Source organism: Melanotaenia boesemani, chromosome 5, assembly GCF_017639745.1.
Source record: "Melanotaenia boesemani isolate fMelBoe1 chromosome 5, fMelBoe1.pri, whole genome shotgun sequence".
Classification (NCBI taxonomy): Eukaryota; Metazoa; Chordata; class Actinopteri; order Atheriniformes; family Melanotaeniidae; genus Melanotaenia; species Melanotaenia boesemani.
The window spans coordinates 8,310,465-8,325,851 of record NC_055686.1 but is presented as its reverse complement, the minus strand read 5'-3'; the positions used below and the strand labels follow the sequence as shown (position 1 = coordinate 8,325,851).

The window sequence follows — 15,387 nt, the reverse complement described above, 5'->3', positions numbered from 1 at the left end:
AGTTTTCCAGCCTATGCAACAGGATTCTGTGATCTACAGTGTCAAACGCAGCACTGAGATCCAACAGAACCAGGACTGATACTTGACCAGAATCAGTATTCAACCTAATGTCATTTAACACTTTGACCAGAGCTGTTTCAGTGCTGCGATGAGGTCGGAAGCAGGACTGAAATTTATCAAGATTTCCACTCTCATTTAAAAAGTCATTAAGCTGGTGAAATACAACTTTCTCAATAATCTTGGAAATAAAAGAGAGGTTAGAGACAGGTCTATAGTTGTTCATTATAGAGGCATCTAGAGTCCTTTTCTTTAGGAGTGGCTTAATAGCAGCTATCTTTAGTGACTTGGGAAAAATGCCTTTAGCTGAAGCTTTAAAAGTGAGACAGTGAAGTCTGGCAAAGTACGTAAAATGGTCTCCCTTTTTATGAAAAAAATATAACTCCTCTCATTCAGATACAAATCTCTTTTACTTTCTTTTTATTTCCACGACTCCACCATGATTATCCTGTCAGGTCATGTAACGCTGCATTTGCATCTGTGCTTTGAATGTGAGAGATTTTTATAAAAAAAATAAATAAATAAGATAAAAAATAGAAGAAGAAAAAGACGAAGAAGAAGAAGAAGAAGAACAAGAAGAAGAAGAAGAAGAAGAAGAGGAAGAAGAAGAAGAGGAAGAAGAAGAAGAAGAAGAAGAAGATGAAGAAGAAGAAGAAGAAGAAGAAGAAGAAGAAGAAGAAGAAGAAGAAGAAGAAGAAGAGGAAGAAGAAGAAGAAGAAGAAGAAGAAGAAGAAGAAGAAGAAGAAGAGGAAGAATGGTCATGTGAAAACTGTTAATTTTTTATGCATTTAATGTTACATTTATGTCAGCAAATATGAGAATAAACATACTGAGTGGAAGCAATGATGTATTCAGCTCTGTCTTATTGGTGGATGGAGAAATCTTTTGAACAACCTGAACTCGGTAGGAATATAAAGACAAGTCATGTACACCCTGCATGTGAAAACAATGTCTTTGTGTCTGTATGTGGTTGCTTCATTTCCTGTTTCTCTAAAGTCAGCATCAGAATAACGGCCTCTTCATGCTGAGTTTGATTCCGTGGTTTTCAACAGAAACTGAGAAAGATCTGGATAATAACAAACTGAACTTGTTTTTAATCAAACCTGTAAAGTAGTTGTTTGACATAAGAAGCAGCAGGAGTGATATTATTGAAAGTTTATTGAAAGACCAGAAACTTTTTTTTCTTTTTTTTAAATTTTACATTCAGCTGCTTGTGATGATTTCCTGTGTTAGATGAAGGTGTGACATTTTCTCAGGTCTAACTTACTGGACGACAGCATCACAGCAGCATGGCGTACACAGCCCTCTGCCTCTTGATCTGTAAGTAAATAATTTATTTCTCATTGTTTTACAGTGTTTTACCTTCTGCTTATCAGCATGTTCATCTCCATCTTTCTTGCTGTTTGATCATTTTTTCAACCGGTTTCTCTGAACAATCAGATGTGAAAAAAGATCAAAACATGTTCTGTATGTTGGGGAACAGGTTTAATGTTTTATCTTTGCTGTCTTTGCTAATAATTAATGACAATTCCTCTGTTTCTCATGTGTGGATATTTATCTTTTGTTGTTTCTAGCATATTGAAAATAAAATGTTGTTTTTCTCAGAAAAACCAAACTTTTAAATTTGTTTCCACTAATGTTCCACTATTTTCTGAGCACTTACAGCCTAAATAATCTAAAGAGGTTAAAACATTTGATTTTGCTCTTTTGCTCTTTGGTGAACAGTTTTGTTTTGTTATATTAAAGAAAGTTTGTAATTTTTTTTTATGTAGTTCATCATTGTTTGTCTTATTCCTTGTTTTTGTGTTTTAGTTCAGTTCATATTGTAGTTAGTCTAATTTCCTGTTGTTTTCTTTATTCTGTTGTCTTTACTTCCTGTTCTTGTAACACCTGCTCCTTGCTTGTAAGTTTTTCCTTCAGTGTATAAATATATTTTTCAGGTTTTCCTGTGATCAGGACAGATTGTTGCTGTTGTCAGCACTTCTTATTCAAAATTAGGTCTTCAGTTCCTCTTAGTCATATCTTTGGATCGTACACTTTTCTCACCTCTGGTAACCATAGTAACCATAGAGACAGCTGCAAAGAAATGAGGAAAATAATGTTTCTCCGTCAAAAAGGTGTCATCTGTAGATTCTTAACATTTTTTTAATTAATCCAGATTTTTACAGTGTGTAAGGGTTTGCTTAGAGAGCTTAGTTTTTATTCTCTTGCTTTTTAAAAAGAAAATTATTCTGCCTCTCTGGCCATTTTTCTTTTGCTCTCTGGGCCACAACCTGAGTGGGTTGGTTTCCACTCAGAAGCCTTTCTTCTGAGAAAAAGCTCTTTAAAAGAAGATACCAATACATGAGAGGAGATCAACATCAGCTAAATCTGAATGTTGGGATCCCTTCCATGGCCACAAACATTATGCCAAATAAATAATAACCAAACCAATCACATGGCAGCAACTCAACACATTTAGTCGTATATATGTTATGAAAAAACTGTCAATGAACGACAAACACTCAGCTGTTGCTGCAATTACAGGAGTTCACACAGAGTTTGAACACACAGGTTTACAGACAATGTTGAACTGACATTCAGCTTAAGACACTTCTTTATATACCCTGTCACCATAGTGGAAATATTATGTCTCAGCCCCTGGTGCAGGACCACAAGAGTTATTTGTTGACCAACCACACCAGGAGTGTAATAAGGTCCCTTAATGTGTTTTTTTTTTAGCCGTACTCACTCCCAGATACACATTAAAGTAACACAGAGTTTTGTAAAAACAGTTCTGGTCATGTCATTTTCTGACTAGCTGTCTCCCTTACAGAGTCACAATATCATCATTACAATTAATACAAGAATTTTCCATCAGTAGACATGGTGAAGACGACTTGCTGAAGTTCAATCTGAGCATCAGAACAAGGAAGAAAGGGGATTTAAGTAACTCTGAACATGGTGTGGTTGTTGGTCTGAGTATTTACTGGGATTTTCACAAACAACACACTGTTCTAGGGTTTACAGAGAACGGTCTGAAGAAGAGAAAATATCCAGTAAGCAGCAGTTGTCTGGACCAGAATGTCTTGTTGATGTCAGAGGTCAGAGGATAATGGACAAAGTGGTTGGAGTAATAGAAAGACAACGGGAAGTCCAATAAGAACTGGTTCCCACCAAGGTCTGCAGGACAGCATCTCTGAACACACAACACGTCCAACCTTGAAGCAGATGGGCTACAGCAGCAGAAGACCACACCGGGTGCCTCCTGTCAGCTAAGAACAGGAAACTGAGGCTACAATTCACACACACTCACCAACACTGGACAATAGAAGATGGAGAAACATTGCTGGTCTGATGAGTCTTCATTTCAGCTCCACGAGTATTGTTGCTGATCATGTCCATCCCTTTATGGACTAATTCCAATGGCTACTAATACTGGCTAATACTTCCAGATGGCTACTTCCAGCAAGATAATGCATGATGTCACAAAGCTTACACCATCTCCAACTGCTTTCTTGAAAATGACAATGAGTTCACTGTACTCCGACCTCCTTAGTTGCCAGATGTGAATCCAATAGAGCTGCTTTGGGATGTGGTGGGACGGGAGATTCTCAGCATGGATGTGCAGTTGACAAATCTGCAGCAACTGAATATTGATTGCTAGCCAGTCCTAGCAAATTGTATAATATAGCTAGTAATTGCATATACACACATTACAGAATTAAATTATTAAAATTTGTGAGATAATAATATTTCTGCATTGTTCATTAAAAAAATCAGTCACTTAATTACAGAAATGCATATATTTAACACCTCAGGGCAAACCCTAACCCTAACAATAAATTATCCACAGAAAAACAAGTCTTGACTGAAATATTCTCTCTCAGGCTGCTTCTCTGCAGCCACTGCTTCCGTGCAGATGAACGTTGCTCCCGACCGATCTCAGTTCTTCCGATATGACCGCGTCACTCTGAGATGTGTGGGGACCTCCAGTGGTTGGATAGTGAAGAGGAACACAGCGCTCCAAACTGCTCAGAAATGTGAAAAGGGCTGGGCAACCCCACGCGGGTCCTCCTGCATCATCGACAATGCTTACCCAGAGGACACTGGAGTGTACTGGTGTGAATCTCCAGAAGGAGAGAGCAACACCATCAACATCACAGTGACCGGTAATGCCACATTTACATGTATGATTCTGTCTATTTTATTGTTGTAACAAATTAAATTATATAAATTCTTAACTCAAATTTACATTTTAGCTCATGGTGTGATCATTAAGAGCCCTGTACATCCTGTGATTGAGGGAGATGATGTTCCACTTCATTGTTTCTACAAGGAAGAGGATGATGAATATGCAACATCAAACTTTTCTGCCAACTTCTACAAAGATGGTGCTTTTATTGGGAGAGAAGAAGCAGGGAAGATGACTCTGAGAGCAGTGTCCAAGTCTAAAGATGAAGGTTTCTACAAATGTCAGCATCCTTCTGGAAGATATTCACCACAAACCTGGCTGACAGTGAGGGGTAAGGCTCTAATTCTTAATCTTAAATAGGTTTTGGTTGCCATTAAGATAAAATTTGTTGGCAGCATTAAAAACAGGGCCAGCTTTCCTTTAGCCCCTCCCCCTCCCTCTCTGCTGTGCACTAGCTTTGCTGCACAGCCCCTCCCTAACAGAAAAAACAATGTTTCATATGTGACTTTATATGGTTTTTCACATGTCACACCAGTGTTTTGCACATTGTTTTGAAACAATTTTTTTTTAATTTCTAGTGAAACCCATCAAACCAGAAGAGAAACCTACTGGTTTTATATAGGTGCTGTACAGTTCATGTTATTTTAACTTGAACAACGTGACCAACGTGACCATACAAACACACAAACCCCATGGGTTCCACATATCATTCCATAACTTTTACTTGTCATAACACATGTTATTAACATGTCTTTTTCAAACACACACACACCTACATATATATATATATATACTATTCTATACTATACTATACTATATATATATACTTCTCCCATCATCATTTTATCTAGTATTTTTCTAAACCTGGGCGATTTAATAGTTGACAGGGGGAGCATCATGTCTCTTACAATGAACCCTGCAACTAGCTTGTTACATGGACAACTAGAACGGATCATAAGCACACAGTCCGTAGATGGATGATACATCATGGAAGAATGTTCACTGGAAATGTAGTAGCACTGCCAGGAAAAATATAGAAAATAATTAGCATCAGTCATTACTGGCAAAATCTACCAGTTATATCTCATTTATCCCACCTAAATTAATTATAATCCACATTTAAAAGTGGACCGGAAAACTTTGTAGAATGGTGTCAGCAAAACCACCTCTCAGTCGATGCAGGGAAAACCTAAGGAGACATGGTGGATTTTCCTGATGCCGGTTTGCTGTCCTCTCGCCACTAAACATCCAGGGAATGGACACTGAGAGAGTGGACTCTTAGGAGGGGCCTTTTGAGACATTATTCACAATTACCTTCTCACAGACACGTAAAATTTAAATCATTCACACATTATACTAAAACTTCTCGTATATCATAGTGAAATGATTCATACATTATAGTAAAACCTTACATACACTACACTGAACTGCCTCTTGTTACTGAAATGCTCTTATACACTATACTATACTATTAACCAACAAAACAAAGTAACACTGAAACACTCTAAAGAAACTGCTACAAAAATGATAAATAGCACAAAATAAATAGCATTTAGTGTAAAAGTCCAGGCCCAAAAAATGGCAAAAGTGCAAATCAGAAATTACACATTAAACTATAAAAACTGCTACAATTATGATAAACAAAACTAAATAATGTTACTGTGTAAAACAAAAAATCAATCAAGCAATCGAATAACATTTCTGAAGCATGTTTCATAAGTTGTAACACAAAGTTGTTTAGTTAAGAGAATTCCCTCAAACCCTTCTAGCAGCCAGGCCAGCAGTCTGTCTGTATTCAATCATCTTTATGACATTTCTGCATTCAGTGTTCTTCATTTAGATCTGCTTGCCACAGATCCAAATATAATTTAATAATTGTTAAGATTAAAGAAAAAAACACAAACACATACACACACACACGCACGCATGTACGCATGCACGCATGCACGCATGCACGCACACAAAACAAAAAACAAAAACCCCAAAACATAAAACATAATGAACATAAAATCCTCACTGACAGCCTCTGGTGAAGACAATGAGGCTGAAGCCTCCTCTCTAGCAGCTTCTACAGGTGCCTGTTGTGGCTGCAAAAAACTTGGACAAATACAAATTTAACACATTACTTTAAATTTTATAGCAGTACCATTAAAAAGTTGTAGCCTACCTTTAGAATAAAAAGACAGCATAAATACTGCATTGCATGTTGACATTATGACATGCATGTTTTTTTATGGCATAATATGGTGGTGCTTTAATTATTATGTTGATATTGTAATTACGTGCATCTATGTTAGCTAGCGTTAACCCACTGTCGAAGTCAAAATGAAAAGTAACACACACTGCCTTCATGTTCAGTAATTCAGACATACCTCTACTTTGGGTTCGTTTTTCCTCCTTCCTACATTTTCTGTAAGCAGCACCTGACGGCTTGGATTGTCTTTCCAGTATAAATTTTTAAATGATTTTCTTGTTGGCAACACACGACAAGGTGACATCGTCCATCACTATTATCTTTATGAACCTGGATGCACCCCTCGACTCACTCACCTGCCAGCCTGCAGCAGCAGCAGCAGGTGAGGAAGTCATCATCATCATCACAGAACATTGTAGCTTCTTTTCATTTTTATAATTTGTTTGGTCCAGTTATTATTTACGAGGAAATGGGATGCAAATCAAATGAGCATTAAAAAAAATATATATTTTTTTTTCTTTTTTTTCTTTTTTCTTTTAATGGCAATTTGGCGCCACTTCCAACAGATGGCGCCATAGGCAACCACCTAGGTAGCCTATGCCCAGGGCCAGCCCTGGGGTGTCGTTAATCAAACTCTGCATAGCAAAGCAAGCTACAGGTGGTGTCTGCAGCCCAAAAAGGAAATGCTGCACACTTCTACTTTCAGATTTATCAAAGCATGCCCACGCACATCCTACATCTGTTTCCATTTATAAATCAAAAGCAACTCTAAAGCGAGCGCAGGTGGGGGAACCGCGTGGTGTTTATAAATGTTTAGGTGCAATGGGTCAGGTTTGCTGTGGAGGTAGGAACATGTTCCCCTCAAGTTTGGTTTTCATGAATTGCAAAATTTGACTATATATTTGCCATATGCTGGTTTTTGTTCCTACATAAGTTTAATAAATAAGGCCCTGGTCCTTGCAAAACTGCCCTCCATGCTGGACCATAAGTCCCACCCTCTGGAGGAGACCCTGTCTGCTCTGGAGAGCAGCTTCAGGGACAGACTGAGTCATCCTCGCTGTGTGAAGGAGACATAATGCAGGTTTTTCCTGCATGCTGCTGTCAGACTTTCAGACTTCACAACTATGTAAACTGTGTCTACATGTTTATTTACATATTTATGTACATATTTATATACTGTACACAGTCACCCTGTCAGACCAGATACTTATTTTATTATTTATTGTGTGGGTGTGTTCTTTTTTTTCATCTGCATGCTTCTGCTTACTGCACCTGTACTGTTGCAACAAAACAATTTTCCCACTGAGACACTAATAAAGGTTTTCTTATTCTATTTTCATTTTTCTATTCTTATTTGTCGGGTTTTAATTAATAGTCCTGATTATTACCCTTTAAACCCATCAGCAAAACACTACTTAAAAAAGGTAAAAATCCTGCAGATCTCAGTCAAACTGCTCATGTAGAGAAAAAAAAACTCCTAAATTAAAATCTAAATGTAACTTTACTATTATGTACCTGGAATAAGTTATTATCTTAGTATATTGTCTTATAATGATAACATAACACTAATTAGTTCTTTTTGTTTTTTCCTAGCCAGACCCCAGCTTGATCTTTACACCACTCCTCCTCCTCCTCTCATATCTTGGACCAGGCTGATTTGTAGCATTCTGCTCTTCATCCTCTACAACATCATATTCATCTTCTGTATTTACAGATACTGCAAGTGGGCAAGAGGTAAGAACACCTAAAAGAACATTTACAGAATAAACCTGAAAGGAAAATGATTTTCACTTACTGTGCACCCGCACAGGGGGGACAGCTTTGTGTCTGAATTGCCAAGAGAATGAGTCACTATGTAGTGCAGCCCTATGTAGTGAACGAGGGGTTAGGGAGTAGGGTGGACATTCGGACACAGCCTCAGAGTTGCTAATTTAACTACTTTGGCGCTTTATTTAGCGAGTTTTCAGATCTAGTGACTCTGTCAATGAAGCAACTAACGACAAATCTAGAGACTTTTTCTGGTGTTACTGGAAACTTTTAGAAACTGACGTGAAAGCACCTTTACTTCTTCTCAATGAGCAGCGCTTCTGCACCTCCCCCGTCCATTAGCCCTCACAGCTGCAGTCAGAGCAGGAGGCGTTCACCTCTGTCCCAGGACCAGACTGAAGATGAAATGGGCAAAGCTGCTGCTGGTGGATCCCAACCTGGCTTACTGTCAGAAATTAATTAAATAATTATATTAATATATTAATTAAACATATTTATACCTATTAATGAAGAATGTGGACGGAATCTTTAAAAGAGATAAAAGTACTGTAACATGTTGTAGACTCTTAATCAGAGAACAGCTGGAGCTGCTAGTAAAGTACTTAAAATGACACTTTAACTTTAAGACTGTTAATTCTGGGCCAGCAATAGTTTCTATTTCTTTTTCTGCTGTTTGGAACTGAAATGCAATTAAATGTATTTTTCTAGACATTACTAGGGCTTGATGTCAGGTCTCCAAGGAGAAGCTGGACACAAGCGCAGGTATGAGGAAAATAGACTTTAGTATAGTCTAGAGAGTGAGTACTAACTTAGTAGAATTCACAGATGTAATAGAATAACACACAGTGCAACAGTCAGGGAATGAGGCTTATATAGGATGATGACCAGGCGAAACAGATGATTGGGATTTGATGCAGGTGTGTCCAAGATGTCTGACCCTGAGGGATTGTGGGTGATGTAGTTTGTGACCAGTGATCAGTACTCCGGAGCAGTGAAGCGCACGAGAGGAGGGAGCAGGCATGACACTTGAGTTTACAATATTTCAAAAACCATTTAAATAAAAAAAAAGTTGCTTTTTAGGGTAAATTTAGCTATGTGATTAAAATGTGATTGATAAAAAATAATTAATTACAATTTACAATATTTAATTAGATTTTTTTTTCAATAAAGTGCCACCTCTAACAGCAGTTTGTGCAGCTGTGTTAGCTTTTTTATTTTTTGTTTAAGCTCTTTTCAGCCTCTTCCAGGACATTTTCAGGTCTTGTTTGTTTTTGTTTTTTTCTTACTTAAGAGCAGCAACATTAATGTTGCTGTATTAAACCGTTTTACAGAAGCCCTGAATGGACAAACTTAGATGTTTTTTTAAGATTTTTAGGGGTCACTGCAGTTCGTCTTGTATGTTATATTCATGTATTGCAGTATTGCCACTAAATGTCAGTCCAACAAAACCACAGCCTTCACACCCATGTGTACAGTTTCATCTGCATTCCAGTCCTGAACTGTGACTGATTAACATTTCTACCGCTACACTTTTTTGCTCACATTAGAAGGTCTGTAGGTCAAAAAGAAGAGTTTTACCTTTTTATCCGAATAAAATATAATCTAACTTTTTTAATTTGGAAACGGTAAAATGTTTAAAGCTGAAAGTCGTTTCTGTGAGCTGAAAATTTTATTTTGCTGCTTGTTAATGTGCATAAACTCATCCTGCCCTCAAAATGAGAACATTATTAGAGACAAAGTAAAATGAGGTCATGCCCATTTGCTTTTAGCTTATAACAGGAAGTACAGCTTCTATTCAGTGTGAAATCAGTAAGTTTAATGTTCAGTAAACTCTGGCACCCTCTACCTGATCTTCAGAGTAACACATCATATGACAACGATGATGAAGATGATGATGTGTGATGACGAAGAGACAGTGTCAGGCCTGAAATGGGACAGATATAGGTTATCAATCATTTATCAGTGATGGTTCTTCTGGTTCTCTTGCAGCCCGAGCTCAGGCTAAGAGGACATCTTCCAACCAGGGACTGATGGGAGGAAAACAATGATGAAGAGGAGTTGGTGCTGATATTAAATAAGCTTGTTCATAAAAAAATGGAACTAAGGCATTATCATTTCAATTTCTAAACTACTTATCGATTATTAACATATTTATACAGTATTTGTGAATTAACATGTTTCTAAGTGGTGTTTATGGTCCATTTAATATTTAGCCTGCATACAGTGAAATATTAAAATCTCGCCGCAGCTGATGAGCTTTATTTTATACAGAAGCCAACAGCAGCTGGGCTCACATATTTTAACACCTTTTTCTCCGGATTACAGGAAAATTTATCTCGTTATCTCAAGAAAACAAACTGTTTTCTCAAGATAACAAATTATTCAAATGCAGAGATGTGAGGGTGCTGGAGCTGCTCCTGGTCCATCACAGAAGCAAGAGACCATTTCAGTCAGACTCATAGTCATTCCCAGCGAGAAGTTAGAGACTCAAATAAACCTAACATGACTTTGGACTGTGGGAGGAAGCTGGGAGAGAATCCATTCATCCACAGGAAAAACATGCAAACTTTACAAAGCCTTCCTCCAGAAACCTACTTTACTGTTAATATAAAATAATTATAAAAATAATATATATTAAGTATGTACATTAATAAATTATATATGATTTTATTGAGTGTGCTTGTGCCCTAGAATCACGAACCTCCTCTAAGAGCTCCGTCACACTTTGGATGCAGCAGTTTGGCTCTGAGGGCTGTCAGTTTTCACGGGGGGGGGGCTGATCCAAGGGGCACACCAGTACAGAGCTGTTCGGTACTGGGATGCCTCAATACAGCAACGGACTTAAGCTGATGTCCGATTGAGCAACATCCATCACTACATGATCAATACGTCCGATTATACTTTTATCAAATCTGAAATTTGGCTTCCTTCCACCGTCCAGAGACATGCATGTTAGGTTAATTGATGACTCTAAATTCTTCCTAGGAGTGATTGTGAGTGTGAGTGGTTGTTTTGTCCCCTATGTGTTGGCCCTGCGATGGACTGGTGACCTGTCCAGGGTGTATCCTGTCTCTCCCCTGTTAATGCTGGGATAGGCTCCAGCTGACCCGCGACCCTTAATGGACCAAACTTTTAAAAAAAAGGTTTTTCTACCTGTATTTTAACCTACTTATAACTTGCATCAGCAAGAAATACAAAACAAGATGCATTTAATTAACTCATCATTCATTTATACAATTCATTTATAGATTGACTTTTTAATGGTTATATAATTTATTTTTCCAGTTATTTAATGCTTTGTTGCATGTTTTTGGAAATTCCTCTGTTGTAAAGTTAAACATATAAGGGCAAAATATTGTTAAACAGTAAAATGTAAAATGTAATTCATATTTTTGTTGGTGTAAGTGTTAATAAATAATAAATATTAATCTGTATCTCAGATCTGATCAGTGAGTCATTGAGTCATAAGGAGCAACTTACTGGCTGGATGCTTTGTTACACAGAACCAACAGAACAGCTGATGCTTCTTCTTTGCTATCAAATCAGTTGAAGTAAATCCTCCACACTAACGGTCAGTGAAACAGCATTAAACTACTAAACATCAGCTCTGAGACTGTGTGTGTTTGGCTTTTGGAAAACATCCAGAATCCAGGGACTGATAGAGATGCAGACAGATATCTTCTCAGAGTCGTGCTGGACTTTAGCATGAAGCAACTCTCCAGAGTTTTCTTTCAGAACAACACAGACTGAATATCTTAACTTAGATGTTGTAGTTCTTTCTGCAGTACATTACAGAACTGTAAGCTGCTTCCTGACATTTAGTATTAGAATCAGACCTGAGTAACTCTTTACATTAGATTATTTTTCCTTCTCAGCCTGATGTTTAGTTCTTTTTTTTTTTTTTTTTGGAATTAGAAGAAGAAGAAGTAATTTTAATAATAAATAATAACATTTTAAGTTTAATGTGTCAGAAACAAAAAAAATTAAATATCCACATGAGAAACAGAGAAATCTGTCATTGTTAGAAAAGGTGCCCAAAATAAAACTTTCAAACTGTTTCCCAACATACAGAACAAGTTTTGATCTGTTTTCACATTTGATTGTTCAGAGAAAACGATTAAAAAATTATTAAACATCAGTAAAGATGGAGATGAACATGCTGATAAGCAGAAGGTAAAACATTGTAAAACACTGAGAAATAAATTATTTACTTACAGATCAAGAGGCAGAGGGATGTGAACGCCATGCTGCTGTTATGCTGTCGTCCAGTAAGTTAGACCTGACAAACTGTCGCACCTTCATCTAACACAGGAAATCACCACAACCAGCTGAATGTAAACCAAAAAAAGAAAAAAAACAGGTTTGTTGGACTTTTAATAAACTCATATCACTCCTGCTGCTTCTTATGTCAAACAACTACTTGTTGTTTAATATGGAGTTATTTTTGTGTTTTTATTAAATGCAAAAAAAAAAAAGTGATCTGAGAGTGGAAAAATTATCTGAAAGGAAAAAAATATATTCGATATAAATATTTTTCACACTGATAGCAAAAAATAATAATATTTGAGACTAAAAAAAGTTTTGAGATAAAATATCTTGTTACAGCACATTTAAAAAATAATTTGACATTTAAAAAAATAATTTCCTAGAAAAAAAACTTTTCTCAAAAGCCTTTCTTTACTCTCAAATATATATTTTTTTGCTATCAGAGTGAAAACTTTTACTCTCCCAATTTTTTTTCTCTCAAAGCTTTTTTCTTCTCTCTCTCAAAACCGAAGTCTTTGCTATCGTTTCAAGATTTTGCTATCGATGTAAAACTTGTGTCATGGGCGGGTCCGTGTTACTATTGGTCATTCTCAACCGAACTGACAGCTGGGTGGCGATCATTTCTCCATACTGATTACAGTCATTAGGCAATGACTGAAAGTAGAAGCATCCCAGGATGCATTTTACCACCGTCAGAAAGAACAATCACATTTTTAAGCTGGGTCCATTCTTTTCAGATGGAGTACAGAGAGTAGGATGTCGCCTTTACAAAGCTGCTATACCATTTAAAGCCAAACATCCAGGAAATTTTGCACAAAGATGAATGGATTTCTAAACTCGTCCTCTGGATCATTGTTCTGGTGCATGAAGCAGTGTCAGTCAAGCTTTAGTTGTTAGTCTACAGCTGAGTTTACGGTTAGTTCACATGATTAACATCAGTGTAAATGCACCACTCACAGCAGAAAATTTATACATTTTCATTTCACTGGTTTACTTTACGGTTCCTCAAATTAAATTAAACTTCAAGTTGCTTCAATCTTTATTTATATAGCGCTTTCACATACCAGGAGGTACCCAAAGTGCTGCACAGGTAAAATAAAATGTTGCTTACACTTACACTACATTGCTTACACTGTCATGTCTGCAGAGCACTAACTGCACTCATCGGAAGCAAAGATAAAACTCATATCCTCACTCTGAGGTGTTTTTGTGGTTTTATGGATGAAGAGACCTGCAGTGACGTTTGAAGGAAGGTTTACTGTGTTGATAAAACGTTGGAAGCTTCAGATGCAGCAGCACAGCGACACCTGCTGGTTTCCATCACTTACAGCAGCTCTTCATCACTGATGCTGAAAAACTTCAACACCTCACAGAACTTTATCATTTTCATTATTTTGAGTATAAAACTTAAGTTTTAATCCTAAATATAAAATATTTTGGTTCAGATGCAGTTATTGTAAATGTATTCATTTAGATATAGAAACAATTTAATCGTCATATTTTTACTCCTGACATGATTAAATCAAACTGACCTGATCAATTATTAATATTCTTCTTTAACTGCAGTTCTGACGTAACATCTTCAGGTAGGAACTGCAGTAAAATTACTTTTTGATCTGCAAATTTTTCAGTTCTAATACAAAAACTATGAGGAAAATCCTAAATTTAAACTTCATTTGTTCAAACCATCATTGAAGAGGCGCATGTCCAAAGGAAATTAGTTTCAATGTCTTTATTAACCTGCTATATAGAAAAAACATGAGCACATTAAGAAAGTGATGCTACACACATATTTAAAAGAAACTGGAAAGACAAACAGAAAAGTTTAGAGAATATACAATTAACAGTATTTTTTAGATTATTCTACAATCAATCAATCTTGACAGGTGAGGGTGTCAGGATTGGGTATATAAGACACGTCCACCCGAAATGAATGTGCAGGTGCAGAGAGACACCATCACCACTATTAACAATGTGGCAAAGGAAATGCAGAAAATTGAGACTGTCTTGACGGAAATCGGGACAACAATTATAAAAGGATTGTGTAAGAATAAATAAATATAGGAAATCCACCTTGTGTTTGATAAGTGTTGGATCACTTTCAGTCTGTCCCACTCTGCTGGATCTCAGACTAAATGACTACAGTTTACTTTCCCATTTTCTTTTACTGACTGGTAAATGTTGGCAGCAGACGTTCCACCTCATCATTTCTTTGATTTTATTATGTACCGTTGGTGTTGTAGTTTCCTGTTTTCCCAGATTTTGTGCATACGTCTGGGTCAGAGTTGCCATGGAGGCAGGAACATTTTCCAGCCAAGTTTGGTTTTTATAAATCCCAAAAGTTGACTATATTTGGCGTACGCCGGTTTTTGTACCTACACCAGCTTTATAAATGAGGCCCCAGATCTCACACGCCACATAACAGCCAAGACCAAGATCTTCATCACTTCATCTTATGGAGCATGGGGGTAATAGGTGGGTAGTCCTTCAGTGCAGATGGGGACAGTTCACTGGGGACTGGAACAAGACTGGAGGTCTTCCACAGGAGTATAAAAGAGGTTCTGAGGAACTGGAAACAGCTGACTGGCACAGGTCTTTAGAAGTCTGGGACTGATGGCATCTGAACCAGCTGCTTTGGATTGGTTGAGTCTCTCCAGCTTTTACTATTCTTGTCAGAGAATTTAGTTTTGCCACCGATTATTGCTAATCGATGAAAGAAGGCGGGTGATAAAATATCTATCTAGGTTGTTGTCCTCACCTTTAGTCATGAGAGAATTGAAATTCTTGGTTTCTCTGCTGGAAGACGGATGGATGGATGGATGGATGGATGGATGGATGGATGGATGGATGGATGGATGCATTACCAGACTGTTCTGATCAAGTTAACAGCTTCTTTTTTATTAAGTGGCTGAGTAACAAAAATAAATTT

General features: G+C 37.1%; 1 protein-coding gene across 2 annotated transcripts; it reads left to right on the top strand.

The window, feature by feature from the left end:
* Positions 1-763: 763 nt before the first annotated feature.
* LOC121640172 lies at positions 764-11,496 on the top strand. Of its 2 annotated transcripts, XM_041985873.1 has the most exons (6): positions 764-960; positions 1,314-1,377; positions 3,927-4,208; positions 4,299-4,562; positions 8,019-8,159; positions 10,182-11,496. In XM_041985873.1, exons 2-6 carry the CDS (start codon positions 1,347-1,349, stop codon positions 10,238-10,240), a joined length of 777 nt encoding a protein of 258 aa, XP_041841807.1. In that variant the 5' UTR covers positions 764-960; positions 1,314-1,346; the 3' UTR covers positions 10,241-11,496. The 2 variants fall into 2 exon arrangements, with proteins under 2 accessions (XP_041841807.1, XP_041841806.1); XM_041985872.1 differs by having other exon boundaries at positions 764-1,377.
* The last annotated feature ends 3,891 nt before the right edge of the window (positions 11,497-15,387 follow it).